The following is a 22,866-nucleotide window of genomic DNA, read 5'->3' as shown; positions in this document are numbered from 1 at the left end:
CTACCTTTGAAAGCAGCTCATTATTAAAACCTAAAACGCTTAGATAAGGAATATCTGAGTTTGTTTGTCATAAATGCTTCATTTTATGTTATTCGTTTCTTAATTGTTTTGTGGAAGGAACGTATTTTATTACGTAATTTTATGAAAAAGTGGTAACAGCGAACGGACTATTGCCAGTAAACCAAGTATAATTTCTTCCTTCGAGTGCTAATAAAATCTATTTTAGGACGTACGGCATAAGTTAGAGAGCGTTGGATCAAGTCCAGTCTGTGACCGTTGTACTCTCGACCTGTACTGTGCCGGCTATTCTCCCTGTACTTTTTGATAAGATCTTCACACATGCCCACGGTATAAAGGAGACTGAAATCTGCGAAACAGTTAATTAAAAGAACTACAATTATGTAGTGAAATATAGTTTTAGTAAACCAAGTTTAAATTGTGCAGAAAAAAAAAAACATTATGTTTTAAAATTAACACGAGTGCGTTCATTACGTGTGGGTGCGGCAAAGTTATGTTATTGATTGTTGCATTGATTGGGTATTAGATTACGGTAAGTTTGAACACAATAAAACAAGTTCTAAATCAGAAAAAAGGTCTACAAAACTAACTGACACTAAAATGTAAATTTAAATAAGAATATATAGAAATATTAAAAATCTAGATATAAATACGTAGATAAACCTTTAAAATACTTAAAATTAAAACCTTCATGTTAAACTAGCAATAAATAACAGTGACGATAGTTTGATTTATAGAGTAACTTTGATTATTCCTTTAAATTATTATAATATTTAAAATACTTTAAATTAAAATCCTCGTGTTAAGAACTAATAACAATAAAAATAAACGGTAGTTTGATTTATAAAGTAAGAATTTAGTATATTCTGTAATATTATGTATGGTTCTATATGAATCTATCTCTATACCTGTACGTAACGCAATAGGTACGGGTAACTACAGTAATGTTTACATAGTTTCTTTTAATATGAACCGGTTACTCAGACTTCGAAAAAAAAAATTATTCCCAATCACTCAAAAAACTACTGTTTAAAAAATAAAACATATTTAGTATACATGGACATGGGCACTGCTGAAAAGCAGTTCGGAACGTTAATATAACACATTTTCATAAACGTATCCCCTTGATGCGTCTTTCTGTGTGAGTGTGTTTTTAGGAAGGTAAATTTAAATAATTGTTAAGACGTTGAACATTACATGCTATTACCTTAATGGGACAAATGCGTAAAAGAACGTGATATCACAGAATATAAAACGGACATTGGTTAATTTATAAATAGTGGTAATTGAAAAATAATGAAATATAAAAATTGCTCATTTGAAGACATACAGTTTGCTTCTCTGTTCGTTAAGTTTAAACTAATAGCTATTGAGGACATGAAGTTTTATTTCTTAAATTATTGCAAATCCAAATTAACTTTACTTAAGTGTTGAATAAAAGTCGTATGTAGAAGTTTTATTAATTGTCACCCAACATTGGGACACAAGGTACCACAGTTCTTGTTTTTAACTGAACAATTATTTATGTCCTTTTAACGTTTTTATTGTTACGTGGGTTGTTCACTGACATTTTAAATACAAATGAACATACTTTTTAAGTTTTCTACACCATTTTAGCACTAATTATTGCAAGTATTGATTAAATCAACTGTTTAACTTGAACAGGTTCTGAATAATAATTTTAATCATATCATAACGATTTCTAATGACATGACATGATATTATATCTTTATGAAAAAGTTGTAACATGAGGAAAAGTAAATGTTAATCTATACGAGACACATATTATATATATATATATATATATATATATTTATTGTATATATATTTATTTGTTATATATGTATTTATTATATATATATATATATATTTATTGTATATATATATTTATTTGTTATATATGTATTTATTATATATATATATATATATTTATTTATTTATTTATACACACAGTGTCTTCATACCGATAGTACAAAATACGTTCGTAAAACCCAAAACGACGAATTCCAGTTTAAGACAACAATAATCAATAAAAAGAATATTGTAACGTAAAGTTACGAAATTAGGAAATATTATATAAATCATATTCTCAAAAAAAGGAAAAAAGACTTGGACCGTTATTGTCACTTAATAGAAGAGATAAGGAATAGGGTAATGGGGTAACAATCATTTTATTTTTCATGAACTTGCAGCAAATACTGACATTTCTTATTTGCCATTTATTATAAGGATGAAATTACCAGTAGCAATTCTGTTCATCCAATATTTGTTAGAGATACATTATTATAACGAAACTATGGTGATGTTATCTGTGTCGTAGATTTAATGACGAAACATCTATTAACGACGTACGTAAAGCTCAGTGTTCCTTGCCCTTTATATCATAAAGGCGTTTTGACCGCTGTCGTATTTTTGGGATGAAATTTAAATAAATTACACTTGACACGTAATGTCCGTTTCATTATATACTAAGTGTTGACTGAAGCCAATCGAAGGGTTGACAGGAAAGTTTTTAATAAAGAAGTTTATTTAAATTATTTTTAAAATTTTAGATGTTGGTAAAGTCAAGTTTATACATTCGTATTTATAGGGAAATATTATACCACTGTAGGACATGTTTTATATTTTCAAAGGATTATTTATTAGATATTGTTTTTATTTTTGACATTTAAAATTTATTTTATAAAACCAACCTATACGTAAAACCCATTATTTGACATTATACTTTATTGTCAATATAATGACAAAGAAATTCAGTATATAACAACCTATTAAGATTAAATTTTTTATATATTATAGGATTTCTGAATTTACTTGAAGTTACGGATCTATTAAATATGTGTGAAACGTTTTTAAAATACCGGTGTAGTCTAATCCTTGCAATTTTCTGCCTGCAATAACCAGTTGGCTATAAAACGTTAGAGCCAACTAAAATTGTTATTCTATGATAACATTTTAAAATGAAAAGAAATACAAAACTGCTGTACTGGAAGTGCTTTATGTAGTAATTATCATTATTTTTAGGCGGAATGAAATAACCGATTAGACATTCCTGTTAAGACAAAATATGTAGCTGTTATTACAATTTTAGTGGTAATTAATACATCTATGGGGTTAAATATAAGCTAAACATCAGGAATTAACCATGAATAAAAATTATACTCGTTATTTTCAAATTATAAAGTTTTTCTGAAAATACTGTCAAATTTATTATTTTTATGATATGCTGATTTATACTTACTAAATGATGTTGTGCAGTGATAGGTTATTGCTTTAAAATAGTAATACTACCTAATCAACTGTTTTAGCAATTTGTAGACTACTGTTTGGACTATTGTGTAACATTTTACAAAACTATCGTAAAAAGCGCACTACTAAGAAGTAATGCGTGCGTTAAATTTAGCACGTATTTTGTAACTGGCATAATTTGTGGTTTAAAATTTTAACTGTTTAATAGGTGTTTACAAAGTTTATATTTTACATTCTGAACCATCCAAAGTTACACATTATACGGTTCAAAATGTTCCCCTCAAATTTGTTTCGTTTAAACACAACTTTTAAAGTTTTTTTTGTTAGTAATTGTTCAAAAAGTGTAATTTGGTCATATGCGAGTGAATTACATACCGTTAGTTCGCGCGAGCGAGCGATTGTGAGCGCGCGCGTACATAGGGGGTAGTTGAGCGTAAGCGTGAGGGTTACGGAGAGGCAGTGGCAGTAGTAGTGTTCGACACGCAGCCGGAGCGGGGTGGCGGCCAACTAGGACTACATCTGCCACCGCCAGTGTCAGTGCTACAGCTGCCCACAGCCTATCCGACCCGACCGCCTCACTCACTCGCACCTGGCACTGCGCAACTCCCATCTATTGATTCTCTAACAGCCGAGTGTGCTGTGCGCCCTCCACGCGAACATGGAGCTACAACGAACGCTGAAATTATTGTGTATTCCGCATTTTTGATAGTGAAAACTCGGTAAAAGTGTGCGTTAGAGTGCGTGTGCTCGTGTTATCCGTGCGGTAGTGTGTGGCAGAAGCCGGAGCGCCGGCTCTTTATGTGCGATGATGGAAAACATCGTGGAAATGCGGGAGGCTCGATCGCTGGTCGATTCGACTCAGGTGTCGACGCACGGCGCGCAGAACACGGCTCCGTCGGTGTCGCTCGGCCACGGCCACGAGCTCTCAGTCTCGGAGGTGAAGGAGGAGCACGAGCACGAGGACGAGGTCGACGCCAAACAGGAGTTGTCGGTGATCGTCCATCCTCACGACGACTCGCATGACTCGGAACTGCTCAGCCCCGGCAAGATCTCGCCCACAAGCATGATCGACGCCTCGGACTTTCGAGCTCTTCAGCCGGAGCCGACCTACCAGACCCTCACCTCAGTCAACGGCAGAATGTCTCCTCCGGGCTTTAGTCCGAGCTCGTCGTATGCGACCTTGACCCCCCTGCAACCACTACCCCCTATATCCACCATGTCGGACAAGTTCGCGTACGGACACGCGGGTAACGTCTCCGGCTCCTTCACCGTCATGCAGAATAACGGCCTCAACAACATAGGCCTAGGTATGGGGGTGAACTCTCCGTACGGCATGGGCATGTCACCTCCTCACCACTACTCGCCCAACAACGTGTTGGGTATGACCCACTCGGAACACTCGCCCCTAAGTCCTCACAGCTCCTACAGCCAGAACGGTCTCAACTCTCCGCAGAAGAGTATTTCGCCCAACAGCTACGACTCGCCATACAACCCCGTGGGCAGGAACCTGGGCGCCTCGCAGAGTCCGACCCTGAGTCCACCGTCCGGCAGTCTTCACTCGCCACCGAACACGATAGTGACCAACTTCGGAAGTGTGGCTACATCGCTGTCCGGCGGCCTGCCTACCATCAACGGACTGACCACCATCACTCCGCACACGGTGGTCGTATCACCACATCATTCTCCGCCCTCGTTGGTCACCACTCAGATACAGCGGGAAGCCGTGGTCGTGGCCACTCCTTCGCCGCCCAAGCTCACCTCCCAGCCAACGGCCACCCTGACCCTGAGGAACGTGTCACCCGTCAACAGCTGCGGCGGAAACATCGGCTCCCAGGCGGGCGAGCTGGAGGAGATAAACACCAAGGAACTCGCCCAGAGGATATCTGCCGAGCTGAAGCGCTACAGTATTCCCCAGGCCATATTCGCTCAGCGAGTCCTCTGTCGATCTCAAGGCACGCTCAGCGACCTGCTGCGCAACCCCAAGCCGTGGTCCAAGCTCAAGTCAGGCCGGGAGACGTTTAGGCGGATGTGGAAGTGGCTTCAGGAACCGGAGTTCCAGAGGATGTCTGCTCTTCGACTCGCAGGTAAATAACACGTGCTCTCTATTGATCTCCAGTGACTGGCTTCATTAACCTAGTTCCAGTCATCTCTACCCTCTCTCCTCTCCCTCTCCCACCTGCCACTCTTACACTTCGCAAATATTATGTTGTATTATGAAATGTGGATAGACATAGACCTAGACGATAATGCCGATGTAGTAGTAAGAGTCCGTTGTAGCCCTCGTACAGTGCCTGCGCCGTTAGTTGTCACATTTATCGTTACGTACACGCTTACCGTACTAATACTAATTACGATTAGGATTAGTTATTGTTCTGTCAATAAATTACCTGATATCTTTTTGTTTAATCTGTCTTATAGCATACATATCTTTTACTCTATATTTTTTCAAATTTACAAAATATGAGCTATAAGTAGGGAACGATTTCCGCATTAAATATTGAAAAATATAGAATAGTATACGTGCCATAAATTTGGTTTAAATAAATTAATTGTTGCTCAGCCAACCTTTTTTGCTGAATACCGTATTGCGTAACCATGACTACAAAACTACTCTGTCGCTACAGTACAAGGTCTAGTCATTGAACATAGCTCACAATTCACATTTTCCAAGCTGTAAGAGACTACTTAAACTACACAATTAGTTTTCGTTATTTTGTGTAATTATTTTCTCAAAGTCTCAAAGACTAAATATTTATTTCGTACTGCTCATTCATTACACTGAAACACAATATTATGTACAACCAAGACCTTGGAAAAAATAGTCGGGATTTTGTTATTAATTGTGGAAAATTTGGCCCTAAGAGACTGAAATGGGATTCGCCATGTGATGATTTGAGAAGAGTACACAATTTTGGTGTTATTGAACAGATGATTGATGATATTGTCGTATTTTATATGTTTGCACGTCAATATTCATCAGTTCAGTCCGTCTGTCGATCTGTCACTACTTTTAATTTGTAAAGTAACACTGATAACGTTGGTTGCAGTTTCAACTCATCATGATATAAATATGATTATCATGTATCACTTCTCAGCGTTATATTTGTTATACCAGTGTTTGTTTGGTTTCGGATCGCATTTTATAAAAATTAATAAATAATACTTCAGAGTGATATTTACATTCCGTTTCTGTGAAATACGTACGGTTGCATTGTTAGCCTTCAATTTAATATTCGATACAGTTGCATAATCAGTTTCATATTAATGTATTACAATAGTAGAAAGATTAGATTTTATTTGCGAAATTTGTACCGATCGTACTTATTAATAAGGTGCTTAGTTTCTTCATTAAATTCTGTCTGCAATTACAAATAAAAATAGATTAATTCGAAAGGTAGAAATACTTAGTTTACTCTAGTTTAATCTTTAAAATTCATTTTTAGACGAAAATTTTAAAAAAATGCTCCGACGATTTTGCAACATAAAGGTGCATTATTAGAAAAAGAAAAAATCTTATACTTGCTAAATGAGAGTTATTTTCAGAAATTCCTCGTGGTGTTTTTACACACGAATATACTATGTACTTTATTTCCGAAAGTAGAGTAGATTCCATTCAAAGCCCAGGCCGAAAATCATTTTAGCTTAGAGATTTTGTGGGACAAAGTTATGTGAGTAGAAACTATTGGTAAAACCTTTAAAACTCTCGCTCACAATAATAATGGTAACGTACTTGTAGAAATACGAAATATTTTGAAAGTAGACGAAACCTTACAAACTGTGTGAATAACGCTGATTTCAGTGTGGTATGTGTTATCTAGTAATATTTATACGTTGATTATGGTTGAAAACTCCCAACATAGTGTAACCATGTATGTTGTCTCTGGCATTAGGACATTTTAACAGTTTCTCTGATAAAACGACGTCATTCTTGTTATTTTGTTATTTTTAATAATTTTAGAGCCAGTTTAAATAGCTATTAGTTTGAAATTTAATTGTATACGTTTAACCGATACCACATTCTATTCCTGATTAATTTATAGGTAATTGCATGGAGTTCATTCTGTACAATGATGAATTATATTTGAACGGTATTATTAATCCACGGCTTATAACTAATAACATCCCGCTAATATCCATGCGTATTGTACGCTGATTAATACGATTTTGTAACGTTGAAATCAGTCGACTTTAGTATTTTCTTTTAAATTGATTACGGACTCCTTGCTTTAAGACTTTTATTTATTGACAAATTACGATTTTAAAATAGCCATACATTATTGTATTGGGTTTGTGGTAAACATAATTTATTAGCGGACGCAGGTAAGCAGAATGGTTCTTAGCTATCCTTAGATAAGGATAGCTATCCAAGGATATAGCCTACCTTAGCTATCCAAGGGGTTTGGAGCTAAAGTATAACCTCCCATTAATTCTGATGTGGAAACCATAAATTATTTATATGTATTGGACAAATATAATTCACGCAGTAGCAATCAGATATTTACAAACTAACTAATTTATACTTGATGTAACTTAACCACTGGGATTTGCTGAAATTGTTTCGTTGTTTACATAAATTACCTTTGGGAACCCCCTCCTTTCGAAAATCTTAGCTACAGTAATTGGTGGGTATTTCGCTTGTCTAAATATATGGGAGAGAATGCTGAAATGAAAATACTTACAACGCCAAGTATAAATGTATGGAGTTTGCCGCACACCTGGATTACCTTACAGAACCCCCCCCCCCAAGAACTAAATAATAAAATCCTAAAACATTCGTGAGATATCCAATTGATGGTGAAACCGGTTTATTATCAATAAGTTTTTCGAATCTAATCGGCTATCCTATCATGTGCGCTATTCCTTTCCTACCTCTTTTCCTGAATACTCCTGGATAAAAAAGAAGATTTTGTTCCACAATTGCATCTGCCCAAAATCACCAGAACTTTAAGTAATATTTTTTTGTTAATACGTTTTTAGAATGGCCTGTGATATAAAGTGTACAAACACGCTCTATGTTGTAATACCTGAGTTTGTGTTAGGTGGTACACCTTTTTACGGCGAACTCCTTACTATCTGCGATAAACCTGTACTGGGTGTCTCTGTACATAAATATTGCTGTATATTCTGTTATACGCGGATTATTATGAAACCTCCGGGAAAGTTATTAGATATGTATGCATTAATTATTTTTATGCACCTTTCAAGTAATCGTTGTTTTCTAAAGAGAGTAGACTGAGTAATGTTTTCAAGATAGATACTTCAAATACAGTATCTAAATTTATATAATTGTGGTGTCTGGAACATTTCCCGTCGCTACGTATTAACTTCAGACATTGTGAGGTTATTTAGGAAAATTATTCCGCGTGATTGGCGTTTGGAATGGTGGAGGTTCTAATCTGTTTCAAGGACGGGGAAAGTTGTCCTTTGTAAAAACGGGTGGTCTGCGAAGGGCCTAGGATACCGTTTATTTCCAGAATTCGTACAATGGAGGGCGACTGGCAAGGGCCGAGGACCGAGCAGTGACGGTGCAGTACAGTCGCTGCAACTCAGCAAGGCACGGGTACAGTCCGCTCTCAAGGGGTTCGACCCTCCGCCTCCCTACACTTCCCTCTATATTGTTTTCTCCCCCTCTCCACCCTGTTCCGGGGCTACGTGTACGTGGCCCACATCATCATTATCATCATTGGTCGTTTTAGTTCGGTCAGATCATGCTTGTTTTTAAATTTTTTAAAACCGCCACACACGTACAAACGCTTCGCCTGACATAGGTCGTTTAATTGCTGATGCAACATTTAGATCTTCGGTTAGGTTAGGTTCTTAAATGGTTTTAGTAACGTATTTAGTCATATCCCATTATATATCTTAATGAAAAATAAAGACAATCATTCAAAAATAATTTTGACTGCATTAAAAGTAAACTCACAGCAAAACAGCAAACAATAAGAAATGTATTGTGTACATTCGAATAATTAAAATTGGAAATAATGACCTTTTTACTATATATATCTTATGTTATATATAAAAATCTTGAGTCACGATGTATGTTGCCAATAAACTCCAAAACGTCTGAACCAATTTCAATCAAATTTCACATGTATCCGTAATTTAGTCTAACTTAGAAGATAGTATATATATATATATATATATATATATATATATATATATATATATATATATATATATATATATATATGGAGTTCCTTATGTAATATAAATGCTTACGATTTCTAGAGCAGTTGTCAAAAATGGTTTATTTTCTGAATTTAGTAAATTTTTTAAGAGCAGTGGCTCTGAAATTACATGAATAACTTAACTCAAAGCAGCTTGCATCATCTTAAAAATAAACGTGTTACATGTTCTATGTAATAAAAGTGAATAAGCGAGAATAACGAATTTCGCATAGTGTTTAAGTTATGACTAATTAACTATGCAAAATTCGTCGATAAAATTAGGGTAAGTAACAATTGAAATCGTTCAAGTACCATTTATTTTTCAAGTGTTCTTATGCACATTGTTCAAGTAAAAGCTACTCTGTTACCTGAGTGAAGCATTCAAGCATTGTCACTGCTAGAGACTGGACAGTATTATGCAATAAGTTACCTGTAATATATTTAAACACCTCTGTTTCGCCGACAACCTTATTTCCCTAGTAGTCGTGGGATTGGGAATACTTTGACCTCACTACACTATGTCCTACCATTATCTAAAATCAAACTTGGTTTTTGTGAATTGTAAACCCACTTTTATGTTATATTACTTCAAATGTTCATGTAAATTACCTGTTAAATAACATGGAAACCATGCATTATTAATCATAACAAAGGAGCTACCTGCACTTTGTTCCAGAATGCAAATTGAATATTTTATAACGGACTCCAGATTCCATTGTCAAATTTCAGATGTTACACTAAACCGTAGGTGAAAGGAAGCTACAGTCTACTTTTTGCACTCAATATTTTGCAGTTTTTTCTTGCGGCATCATAAGAGGTAGAAGTAATAGAAATGTTTAATTTTGGAAAAAACCGGCTTTAAAAATAAATCTAATTAACTGACTTAAAATATAAATTATTTAAACAAAGAAACAAGTAGATGTGTAAGGAGTTTCCACAACAGACTCATTCCGCCATAATTATACACAATTCAAATTTGTTCAAACTTGTGGAACTCCTGAACTGATATTTATGTGCCAACGCAATAACCTTTACATTACTACTTACAGGAAAGAAAGTACGTTATACAAATTGTTTGCTGGAAGAACGGGTGAGAAAGTCGTATACAACTTTTAAAGAAACGTTCTCTTGTGAAGTTTAATTTTCGGTAAACTGTACGTACATTAATACGACCCACTGCACTCAAAAATTATAATCGATTGTCACCATTTCGATACTTGTGGTCATTCGAAGTTTCAGTTTTCGTCCCTACCAGTCAATTAAAATTATACACGGTTAATTGATGAATTTTGGTAATCTTCTAATAGATTGTTCCAGGACCTTTTTCTGAATATCGTTTTAAGTCGAAAATTTAACACCGTCCATATTCTATTATAAGTTTTACCTTTTTAAAGATAAAATATATACAAATCATCAACCCGTCTTGGCACAGATTATATACATTTCCAACAAAAGTAATTTTTATTACTAGTTATAAAGTGATCAATAAAGTGACCACATTAATGTGATATGTTAATAAGTAAAAGTAACAATGTAATCGTTATAACCTTTTTTCTATAAAGACAATATATTTTTGAGAGGTGAAATAGTTTAAAGTTAAACATAACAGTGACTACACACGACCGGCGCTGGCGGCTTGAAGTCTCTGGGTACGGGGTGCGTTGAGTGAGCCGCTAATAGTTTTGTTATGTAGAGACAGCTGATAATCCATAATAACTGTTGGAGTAATTTGTTTGTGATCATTGTACCTTGATTGGGAATTTGAGTTACTCATTCCTGACGAGGGTTTAAGAATCTAAGCAAAAACTGTGAACAAGTTAAACCTTCAAAATCAGATAAACCTAAATTAAGTTCTGAAATTTCTGGCTGGAACACCTCACCTCTCTCCTATAGATCATCGCTAACTCAAAAATACGCTTATATAACTGTAACACACATATGCTATCGCTTGTATGTATAGCACGCATTTTTGACGGTTAGGCTAATGTTTTTATTAAAGCAAATATTATTGGAATAAATCTAACTAAATCTACTCTCCAAATATTATTTATTAATAAGCAATTTACACATGTTTATCAATAGTCGGTTTAAATCCCTCGTATAAACAAATCTTACGAAAATATCTCGACAAACATAACGGTATAAAGAATCAAGAGGAATATTCATAATTCTTGCTCTTCATTGTTCCACATTGAACCTTCCCAATCTAATACCACTAATCTTATCAGAGAACAAGATAGCTGCGCTATAGGGTCGGCCGATAAAGCACTGGCCTGTACGATAACGGCTACCTGCGTGGTGCGATAAGGATTTGCAACACTTGTACGATATTTTCAATAGTTTCATGGCGTTTATAAATATTAAATCTTGAAGACATTTCAATAACGGCACCATGATGGTGTATATATATATATATATCAATGGTTACCTAATTATACCTGTCACTTCAGTTTTCGTAACCAATGGCTATGAAGTATGGTAAAGAACTTTCCCACCATTGAAATGTACAACCAAGCAAGCAAGCTGCAGGTCCACATAAGGTTCTCATTTTTTATGGCGAGAGAAGAAGGAACACAGAGGGTACCAAACAGAAACATAACGAAGAACAATTCTTCGAAGTATTGTTTGTCCAAAATATCAGGTTACCTTAAGGTTACCATAATTACAGATTTCATTTTATAAGTTTAAGAAGTTTTAAACTGTACAATACGAGAAAACCTTCTAAATTATGCCAAAATAAGTTATGTAATCTCCTACCTTACAATAGTACTATACTTTGTTCTTAAACGTTTAAAAATACATTCTACCGTAGTAGAAATAAATCTAACTTATCATATACTACTTAGAGGAGTATACAGTCATAAATAGATTCAGAAATGAATCATTCAATTAAAAAGGTTGGAATATGAGTACATTTTAGCGTGTTTAATACATTCTAACACTAAATCAGGGTTGGTCTGGCATCATTGGGGGCCCTAGGCTAGAAACGAATGGGAGGGCTCTAATTTGTCTAGTGAATGTTACCGGTTTCCCTGATTTAGCGGAGGATATGGAAGTAACCCAGGCAAAACGAGTCCAGGTTTTAATTATTTAAAAATATTAACTTCTGAAAATAACTTTTTATGCAATTTGGCAATACGAATGAACTAAAAACAAATACGTTTTAGAGTAAGAATCTTGTTAATGAATACTAACTTGCAAGTGCCAAGTACCAGTTACATGATGTGTTGTAGATTAAGTGATTAATGAACTGTAGATTGCTTTCCATCTGGAATCTGATCCGCTTCCATAAATGTTGCAGTTGGACGTGGATCTTAATTTTGGATTACGCATGACCCAGATTAAATTTACCCATTCATTCGTGTATTAGGCACAAAAAGCTCAAATTTTAAACGTTTATAATTGTATGTGGATGTTTTAGTACCATCAAAGCAGAAATATTCTATTAACTGTGACACATTAATGGTAAGAGCAAATCGGCCTTATTTGTATCCATCATATTAGACTCCAATATCGCACAAAAATGACTTCTTAGTATTAACCTATGGAAAAACTAATAGTTGCACTAATAGGCTTCGTCAGTCCCTAGATGAAGGGCCGTATTAGGAAATTACAGTTTTAAAGGCGGAAAATCTATAAGTAATTGTATTTTTTCATAATTTATTCGGATTAGGCGTTCATAACTGTGAAAGATAACTGTTAAAATATCAATGCTGTATTTTTATATACATGAATTTACAATTAAATTAAATAAACTGTGTATGTAAAAATGCATAATTATCTAGTGCAGTATATATTTCAATTTTTAAGATGGTCCAGGGCCCCGATATTACCACTTCTCTAATATTCGAATTAGGAATATGAATGACAAAGAACGAAAAAGTCTTAGTACAAGTTATCTACCCATCATCTTTTCCCCCATTTGGTGATATCAAGTATTAAAATATTGCAACTCTTATACAGCACGTCAGGGTCTCGTTCGGATGCCATACCAAACTCTCCAACTGGACTTTGTACCAATAAATTGGGTTTATTATTTATTTAGAGGGGCCCATTCAATATTTTGCGGAACAGTCCCCAAAACTGTTATTGCGTTCGTAATTTCGGATGTAGTAAAACATGAACGATAAGGAATTGATAGAAAAGAATGGGTTGCAATTCGTAATTAATCTCCCGCTACTATCGGTCATTATGGAGAATCGCAAGTGCAAAAATTACCAAGCCCGGCAGGGGCGGGAATATTCGCCCTCTCTGTCAATCGGCTGTATTCAGTACCGGTGACCGGTGAAACCTGACTGGCTAACCTGTCCAGACCGTCTCTGCTCTAAATTTTCGTTTTACCTTAAAATTTATAATTGCGAAAGTGCGATATGAACACCTCTCTTTCTTACAAATTTAAAAAAGACATGAAATACATTTTATGAGTTAGACGTATCTAATTAGTTGATTTTCGATTTCTTGCCCACTTAAGAAAGCTAGATTACTTGAGGTTTTAGTTATTTGAATTTAATTAGTTCGAGGTTAAGTAGTTTCAATACTTTCCTCCATTGCCCTACTTTATTAACACAGCTGTTGAATATTGAACTCAAAGTAAAGAATTTAGCTGTACCCAGATACAATATTATACATTTAAAAAAATTAAAAACATTTTATTAAATTTTTAAATAGTTCTAAAATCTGCCTTGTTGTAACTCAAAAATTCCTTACTAAGTACGTTAACTTCCGGCGTGTAGTTTCTGTTGGACATATATGTATAGTTGCATTTTATAACAAGTATTTCACAAGTAAACCCAACTCAAAAATATAATAAACACATCAGTCCTGCATTTGAATAAAACATTTACATTTAGGTGAAGTAAAATACTGAACAAAATAAATACTTTGCAGTGGTTACTCTATATTAAACAACAGAATAAACAATTCTTACTTTTAGTTATAAATCTGATACTCTAACTGTACCAATAATTTTTCAAAACAAATTCTGACAACCTTTTTCAACCCGACTACGGTTCGCTAAACGAAGGCATTTCGGTTCATATACTTGCCTTTTGTGAATGACACGAGATATTATATTTTACCAATTTGAATATTACACCTACTGGATACATTGTCAGGTTTAAATACTATAACGGGGAAATCATCCTATTCCATGGTATAAAATAATATGTAGAGCTCATCTACCGTTAATAATCCATTCAAATTCTGTGGTGTTTCATGACTAAACGGTTTTTAAAATTTTAAAAAGTGTACCTTCAGTAACATATATTGCATATAACATATAGAATATACTTTATGTGTCATTAATACACGCATTGGATAATACAATATTGAGAGACGTTCCTTACCTTACCTTAACACTGTTGTAGATTTTCCAAGAGGTTTTGAGCAATAAATTACTGAATTCCGAATGTCAAGTTTGTGACTTATTGATAAAGGGCGAAGCATTTGTACTGATAAGTGAGTGAATCAGTGTGCATCGAGCAGCTTCGGATCACGAGGTTGTACCAGTCGTACAAATAAAACATCAGGAGAATTATTAGGATTATTGGGACTCATATTTTTAATTCAATTTATTATATGACTATTGGAAAATGTGAACCAAAACGTTTACAACAGGATTTAAAAAATAATTTAAGTGCCCCAAAATTTTACAAAGAAGAACGCTTTATCATTCCACATGTAAAACAGTAGAGTGCTTAAAGCTATTTACTATTTTATTAAGAGTAACGCAAATTAACAAACATTTACTCCTCCTAGTCCTGTGTAAGTGACGTTTCTGGGGATAACTCCGAATCTCCGATATCTCCGAAATAACACGCAAGGTAATAGCATCAATCACACATTGGATGTCACGAATTAACTCCCAGGTTTGTTTATAATTTCCTTTCTTCAGATTTATATGACATTCTTAAACACGCTTGTAATAAAAAGAAGAAAGTTATAACTGCCTAATTCAACTCAGTTAACCTTTTTGAACACTATTAAATGATTCGCCTGAATAAAAACTACCCTGTTATACGATTCCTCGTAGCTTCCGAGCACGCGTCGTCGTCGCTCCGAAGTTTTTTATTTGAGTGCACACTTAAAATTAATGAATGCACTTTATTATTTATATAATACTAATGTTATTTATCCAACATTTGTCAGAGGATTTTATTATTTTTCTCGAAAGGTAGGAGGAGATCCCCCTTGAAATACGTCGCTGGTCCATAATTTACAATCTTATCGTGGTTTAAGCAATTAGTTTTCAAGTATTTATGACCTGAATGAGAGCTGGTGGATTCATGTCAGGCCTATTGTCCTCGTATCCTGTGAGCGTCCCAGAGACTTGAACGACAGGTGCTCAAGAAGCCGCATGCGCACAGAGTGCACCTGCACAGAGCTTCCTTGTCGTACTGGTTACATACTAACTCGTAACTGTTTCTTATAGTGTTACAAACAGCGTACTAGCTATTTAAAAGTATTATACTCTTGCGTGAGTTTTATATATGTGTGTTACTTTACGTGTTCAAGTTTTTCTGTTTTTCTTCAAAATAAAATGAAATAATTGATGTAATTTGTTTAAGTAAGTTTGTTATTGATTGATGATTTGAAGGGATATTGGGATTTAGGACACTTGCCATCGTGATATGTTACTGATAAAATTGACGGAGTTTACGTTTTTTGCTTTTTACTTATTTCATTTTTTAGATGTGTATGATACATATTTACAGAAATACACCACCGACTCAATATACACATGATTTGGATTCCTTAAAATAGTCACAACAATGTAGAATGGTAACAGTACGTGTACAGTGGTAACATTTAACTACTGGTACGCTTTTACCTATTGAATACAATCCTCCCAACGATAGTGATTCCAAAACTTCACTTTGGCAACTGTTGCCAATCAGTGTATTGTCAGCAACTGGCAACCGTTCGAAAAAATTAATTAGTTTTTGGCGATATTTTAGTATTGCTACATTTGAAACATTTTTGTCTATGTTTTTACTCAGGTATGTATACAATAAATACAATTAAGATGATTAATAATTAAATTGTGAAATATTAATTAATGACAGCAGAATGTGGGCATTAAACACAAAACTGTTATCTTGGTAGCTCTCTTGTTAGGCTGGAGACATGAGTATTATTGAGCCCCTATAGAAAGCTTAGAGGCCTATGTACTCCAATCCGAGTTTTTGTAGAAGAACTAATACGAAGTATTAGATTTTACAAACAAGAATTTCATTATGTATGATTAATAATCCTGTTATTGTTGTAGTAGTAACTCCTCACAGAATTTTGTAAACACTTTATAACATGAAATTTTATTTCTGTACAAAATCAATATAAATTTTATAGTTTATCCAATTTTGTTAAAACATATATTCAACATTCATTCTAGAAATATATAATAATAGTTCGATTTCGGATAGAATTATTTTATAAACTGAAAGGAGCAATGTGGTCGACTTGATTTCGTTTATTTTGCTTAGAAATATGATGACTATAATTTAAAATATAATCTTGTCATCAAAAGGGTGTCCTAAAATTTTAATACCTGTTAATTTACCCTAGTCTCTGAAAGATGAAGGAATGAGGAGGTACTACAGTGTGACGCTGATGATGACATCATCTATACTCTGTTCCGAGAACTGTGGCGCCTTACACAACTAACATAAATGACCTCTACCTTACTGCCAGCCCTGGGCCATCACGAATTTTGATTCAGCAATATACGTTTACAAGTAAACCTTACTACTTCTTACGTGCACCGTATTTAACCCTTTTTCTAAATTTAATAAGAATTACTAAAAATGTTGGAAGTACATCGGGAACACAGTCTATGACTGATGAGGGGCCTGACCATTAGGCCTGTGCGTGCGCGTGCAAGAGCGTGTGGGTCGGCGAGGGTTCGTAATCCTTCAGGGGTCATCGTCGCTGTCTGGACAGAGTGTAGTTTCGTCCCAGGTGTTACACCTCGTATCTACACACAAGTATTATTTATAGATGTGTTTTTAAATTAAAAGTTATTTTAAAATGGCAATAAATAGTATAATCGATCGGCAATCCTAGATTGTTCAATATCGGTCTATGGAAATAACATTTGATGTTCTATTTTATAAAATTACATTACATTTTTCAATTAATTTTCAATATACACATTATTATTCAGTTCATGTTACATGGCGCAAACTATGCGTGATAATAAAAAAAGAAGATGAAATCATAAAAATAGGATATTGTATTTTAGGTCCTTTAAAAGACTAAAAATAAATATTGGATATATTGATTATAAGGGAATAATTAACCTGATTTTAGACATATTGTTACCAACCATTACTAAATATTTGAAGTTAAAATTTAAACAGAAATGTGAACGCTTTCAATATAATTCTTGAACCTTGATAAAGTCTTGATGCCAATCAAGAATACTATTAGATGGAAATGTTGAAGTAAAGATAGGGAGCTATAACCCCCTCTGCTAAGTGGGATATCAGTTGTGTTTCTTTCTGTTAATGCGTAAAAATTAATTTACTTATTAATACAAAATGCCACCTTAGTGTTTATTCAATTTTAACTAAACGAGGAGGGAGGAGTTAGAAGATGTTATGATTTAAAAGGGGGGGGGGGCTTTAGATGTAAGACAGAAAAATGTAACATTTATGTTCAAAAAGAGGAAATAAACATTTTATAATAGTGTCTTGAAAGATTGTGCTAAAAAGCATTGTTCTTAAAATAATTAGTTTAAAAAAATGTAAGTTCTCCTGTGATGGTGTGGCCAGCGCAGCCTAGCGATTCAGGATGCGGGTGTTTAGGGCCCCCCCATTTTGACTTTGGCCTATGGTAGTATTACGAGAATTATTTTGAAGACTTTCATTCAAATAATAAAGAGAGGATTCTAGTTTTATCGAACTTTGGGCGGATAAGTCTAGGAAATACATTTTTGAACACACGTTTATGTTTAAAACGTGTTATTTTAACCAATAAAATACACTCACTCAGTTATAGGACTCCCGATATCACATATACGTAGTTTTGTTCAAAAATACGGAACGACTTGATAATACATCACTTTCAGGTGCTTACGTCAATAGAATAGCTAAAACGTAGGTACTTTTCGTACTGCAATTGACTTTTCACCTCGTGAGAGATAGCAAACGAAAAATGGTGCAATTAGGTTTGGTTGGAATGTTTTAGAATTTTAAAGTAATAGTGCTTTAAGATTACTCCCGTGAAAACGAGAAAAACATAAATACTTTTCCACAACTCCAAGACGAAATTAGAAGCATTTGAAGTAGGAATTTATGTTAAGAGGCAAGAAATAAAATGGGCTGAAGGTACAAATGTGATTTTTTGCAATAAGTACATGCCATATAAGTACGCTTTAGGTAACATGTTCTTAAAGATTTATGACTGGAAGAAATTATATTTTTTAATAAAATATTACTTGAGGAAATTAAATTTGTTTGTGTATAAAAAAATCCTCGCGTTATGTTTAATATTAATGTTGTAAACATTCGCATCCTTTAATTGCAATATTGTTTTTTTAGACCGATTATGAGATTGTCCCCAGATTCTAACACAAGTGTACACAATTCCTCGTGAAATTACAAATAATATTATTTGCTATTTACTGTCCTCAGAAAGGGTATTTTAACGGGAAGTAACGAAATGTTTACTTATAAATTCTAAAACCTTATTCCAATGAATACTGATAGGATCAAATTAAGTTTGATCATAGATAAGACAAAGTATACAACGTCTTACTGTAACAAGATTTGTCTATGAGCAGATATCTTTTAGTCAACATCGCATGTAACAATTTGTCTATTCCTGTGTTAATATGTTAAATTTATTGCTTATTGTAATACAATTATAGGAAGAATATGCTTTTTGGTACGTGACTCGAATAATATTACATGGTTTATGTAACGCATATAAAAGTAAAAAACTATTAATTGTAATTTTATTAAAATTATAATTTCCTAACATTATTTTCTTTATCTTATCAATACCTTTCAAATTATTTGCTTTTCGATCACGATTACATTTTAAATTCTCCAACTTCCACTCTTGGAGTAAGAAGTCACTGGTAGGAAAATAAAATTATGTTTTATATTGTGAAAAGTTATTACGATAAAACCTTAAGAAGGTGATCATATTCTTTTGGCACATCCTGCATATTATTTTTCACGAGATCACGTTTCACACCACTTTACATGATATATTACGTACTTCACAGTCTGTCAGTGTTACTTACAAAATATCAATTTTAAGTTTAAAAATGTTTAAAAAATATCCTTTTTATAATACGTCTATATAAAAAGAGCAGTGGTGAAATTTAAGTGAGACATCAACGTAACCCAACGTAATGTAACGTGATCTATATAGATGTTTGTAACGTATCCACATAAATTAATAAATTAAAGTAATGTTTACGTTATTAAAAAAATGAATTAGCGTTTAAGAAATTGCGTAATTAATTCATTAATTTCAACAATCATAAAATATATTTTATTTATTTACTAGAAATTAACTGATTACCAAAATTAAAATTTAGATAGGATAAAACATTATGTTGACGTATGTAATCGTAATTTAAAACTTTACATTGGATCATAAAACTGATATTTGTATTTGACATAGAATGGTAACCTTCAGTAGCAAAACACAAATAGTGGCTTAAAAACGCAGAAATATTTTAAAACAGGAAGAAGTCAAGATCGTATTAGCTCATTGAAGAGACGAGGAAGTGAAATAGGACGTTGATTTAGCATGGGCCTACAAAGAGTTGTGTCGGGCTAGTTTAAAAATCGATATTCACTCAGTGGGTGGTGGGCGGGGGAGGTAAGACACTTCAAAACACGAGACTGCCTCCCCTCCCGCACGCACAACCACCCCCGCCCCCCATTGGGGGCGGCGCACGGCGACGCGGCGCGGTGGCAGGCAGGCAGAAACCAAACAATATCCTCTTGCAACTATGACTTGCAGGCCGATTACATTCTTGTTCCTGTTTTCGTAAATCGCGATTAACAAACTTATCAACGTTCTGTGTACATTAGTATTGGGCATACATAGAAACTACGGTCTTTTCTCGTCTATCTGATAACAACGTATGAAGACTTTGGTCTTGTTATCTTGTATTACTAACCCTTATGAAAACATAGGCTGACGTCCAGTTTATGTATAAATAAATGTTAAAATGTTTGCGCGTTGACAGTTATATTTAGTAATAACATAAATGTTCGTTTTGGTTATAAGTTCATGAAAAATAATCAGTATCAGAGTAAACAGTATCGTCAATTTTTTAGGCAGAATTTTGCGTGACCATTACAAAACCTACATTTTTTGCAAACAGGCATATCCTATTACAATTTGGTTCTTTTTTAGAGTAAGCGTTCTGAAACTTTCTATACACTAGACTTGAAATGAAAATATATATTTGTATAATGTGAAAACAAAAAGTTGAACCAATGTATACTATCGAGGGGAGAACTCTTAACAACCAACTGTGAAAACCTGACAAAATACAAATAAAATTTCATCATTAAAACCATAATAGGATCATTGTTATAGAGATTTACATTATACCTTAATGGGCTACAAACGTGATATTCACAATAGTTTTCAAAATGGTGAAACAATTGGATTACAACCAAGGAAGTGTATGAAAGAACAATATAATAGAGTTATAGAGGTACCAATATAGCAAAATAGGAAATATCATTGCATTTAAAATTACTAAGGACAACATTTATGCCACACTTATATCTACATTTGGGCGACTTAATTTATATTTTTAAAAGTACTTTGCATATGCCAATGAGTTTTGAGACAGGCAAATGGTACAGCATTGACGATAGTTTATAATTTAAAATAAATAAATAAAATAATTTAAAAAACCAGGGCACCCGTAAATCTCTACCACATTTTCTATCAAACTGACATTAAAATTTAAAATTTGAAGACTATTTAGTGAGATTTGTTATGTTTGTTGTTTTGCGTGAATTGATTTAATTGTGTTGTACTTGGTGCGAATTGAGTTTTTTGAAATGCAATGTTTGCTATATGTTATTAAATATCTAGTTTGCTGTATGTATTGGGAAATCAGTCGAAAGTAGGGGGGCCTTAGACAGTATATGGTTCTGCTTAAGACGCGGAATTTGGAAAAGATATAAAAAGTGTAAATACATCGGGGTATCTCGAATTACACTCACGTGCCAAATTTGAAAGGATCGACAAGGACCTCATCAGCTTTCCTAATATTTGTACAAATATATTGTATGGATTTTAGCTATGTACTGTTTACTTACATTTTGCTCCCTTATAATTTATTTATTTAATAGAATTAATTTTATTTCAGTCGAAATTTTTAAAAATTCTTCAATATCTCAAACTTCTTAAGACACATTCTATATCCCACGCATTTATTCTCATTTAACATTAAATGTTCAATAACTTTCATAGCACATCATATAGTCCTCTATGTATATTTACTGTGGTTTACATGAATGTCTATTGCAATAAACAGCTAACTGTTACTGTTAATAATACAATAGTTCATTCACTTAAAAAAAACTTCCTTAATTTGGTTTATTTATATACCGGATTCTATTAAGCCGTTGGTGAGATATTCTAATCAAACCTTCCAATGATAACCTTCTGGAGTGATTATCATGTACTTAAAGTTATTAATTTAATTTTTTAATAATTTAATAGATAGACCTATGTATTAATAAATCTTATTTTCACGTAGTAGTGCTAGTAGGCATTTGTTAACGGTATTAATTAATATAGCGATTTATATACATATGGAAGTAAAGTGATCCTAGTAGGTATTGGGCACTTATCAATATTGACTTTATTTACAACTATTAAGTCCATGCAACCAAGTACGTAGTTGCATCACTATGTTTTGTTGAATTTATCTTCAGTTCTTTCCGCTGCAGGACGGTGGAAATTCGTAACAGACGTTTGCGTGCCATATTAGAATTTCATGAAATTTTATGAAATAACTGAAATTTGTCCCATGTGTTCTAATGGTGAATTCATCGGATTATTAAGTGGCTGAATGAATACTGCATTCTTATTGTCGTAACAAAATATTGCGATTTGTTACAATGCGTACAAGTTTTGTTTGAAATATTGGCAACGACCACTTTAGGACCTTCCCCTGAAGTAAACAAACACCAAACACTAAAAGATACGAAGCTTAGTAGCGTTTATTTTCATAAGATAAATACAATATATCTTATGAGTTCCTGTGTTTACAAAAATATAATTATGAATTATTGTAATAAGAACATTTAGTTTTACGTTTATTTCCAAATAAAATAAATTGTACAGTTAATCTTGCAAACAGTATGCTGGTTAAATATATACGAGGAAGTCACAAGTATTAATAAAAAAATGTATCACAAGGTTTCAAGGTAGGAATACG

The 22,866-nt window shown here is 33.7% G+C and overlaps 1 protein-coding gene across 6 annotated transcripts in view; it reads left to right on the top strand.

Moving 5' to 3' along the window:
- The first annotated feature begins 3,753 nt into the window (after positions 1-3,753).
- LOC124369232 (hepatocyte nuclear factor 6) overlaps positions 3,754-22,866 on the top strand; it is a 137,953-nt gene continuing 118,840 nt past the window's right edge. For all 6 annotated transcript variants that reach the window (XM_046827111.1, XM_046827110.1, XM_046827109.1 and 3 more), the window contains exon 1: positions 3,754-5,351. In XM_046827111.1, the coding sequence (XP_046683067.1) occupies positions 4,073-5,351 (1,279 nt within the window). In that variant the 5' untranslated portion in view covers positions 3,754-4,072. The remainder of the gene's footprint in view (positions 5,352-22,866) is intronic.

Source organism: Homalodisca vitripennis, chromosome X (genome assembly GCF_021130785.1).
Source record: "Homalodisca vitripennis isolate AUS2020 chromosome X, UT_GWSS_2.1, whole genome shotgun sequence".
Classification (NCBI taxonomy): domain Eukaryota; kingdom Metazoa; phylum Arthropoda; class Insecta; order Hemiptera; family Cicadellidae; genus Homalodisca; species Homalodisca vitripennis.
Note: the sequence above shows the minus strand (reverse complement) of the source record. Positions and strands in the feature narration are given on the sequence as shown.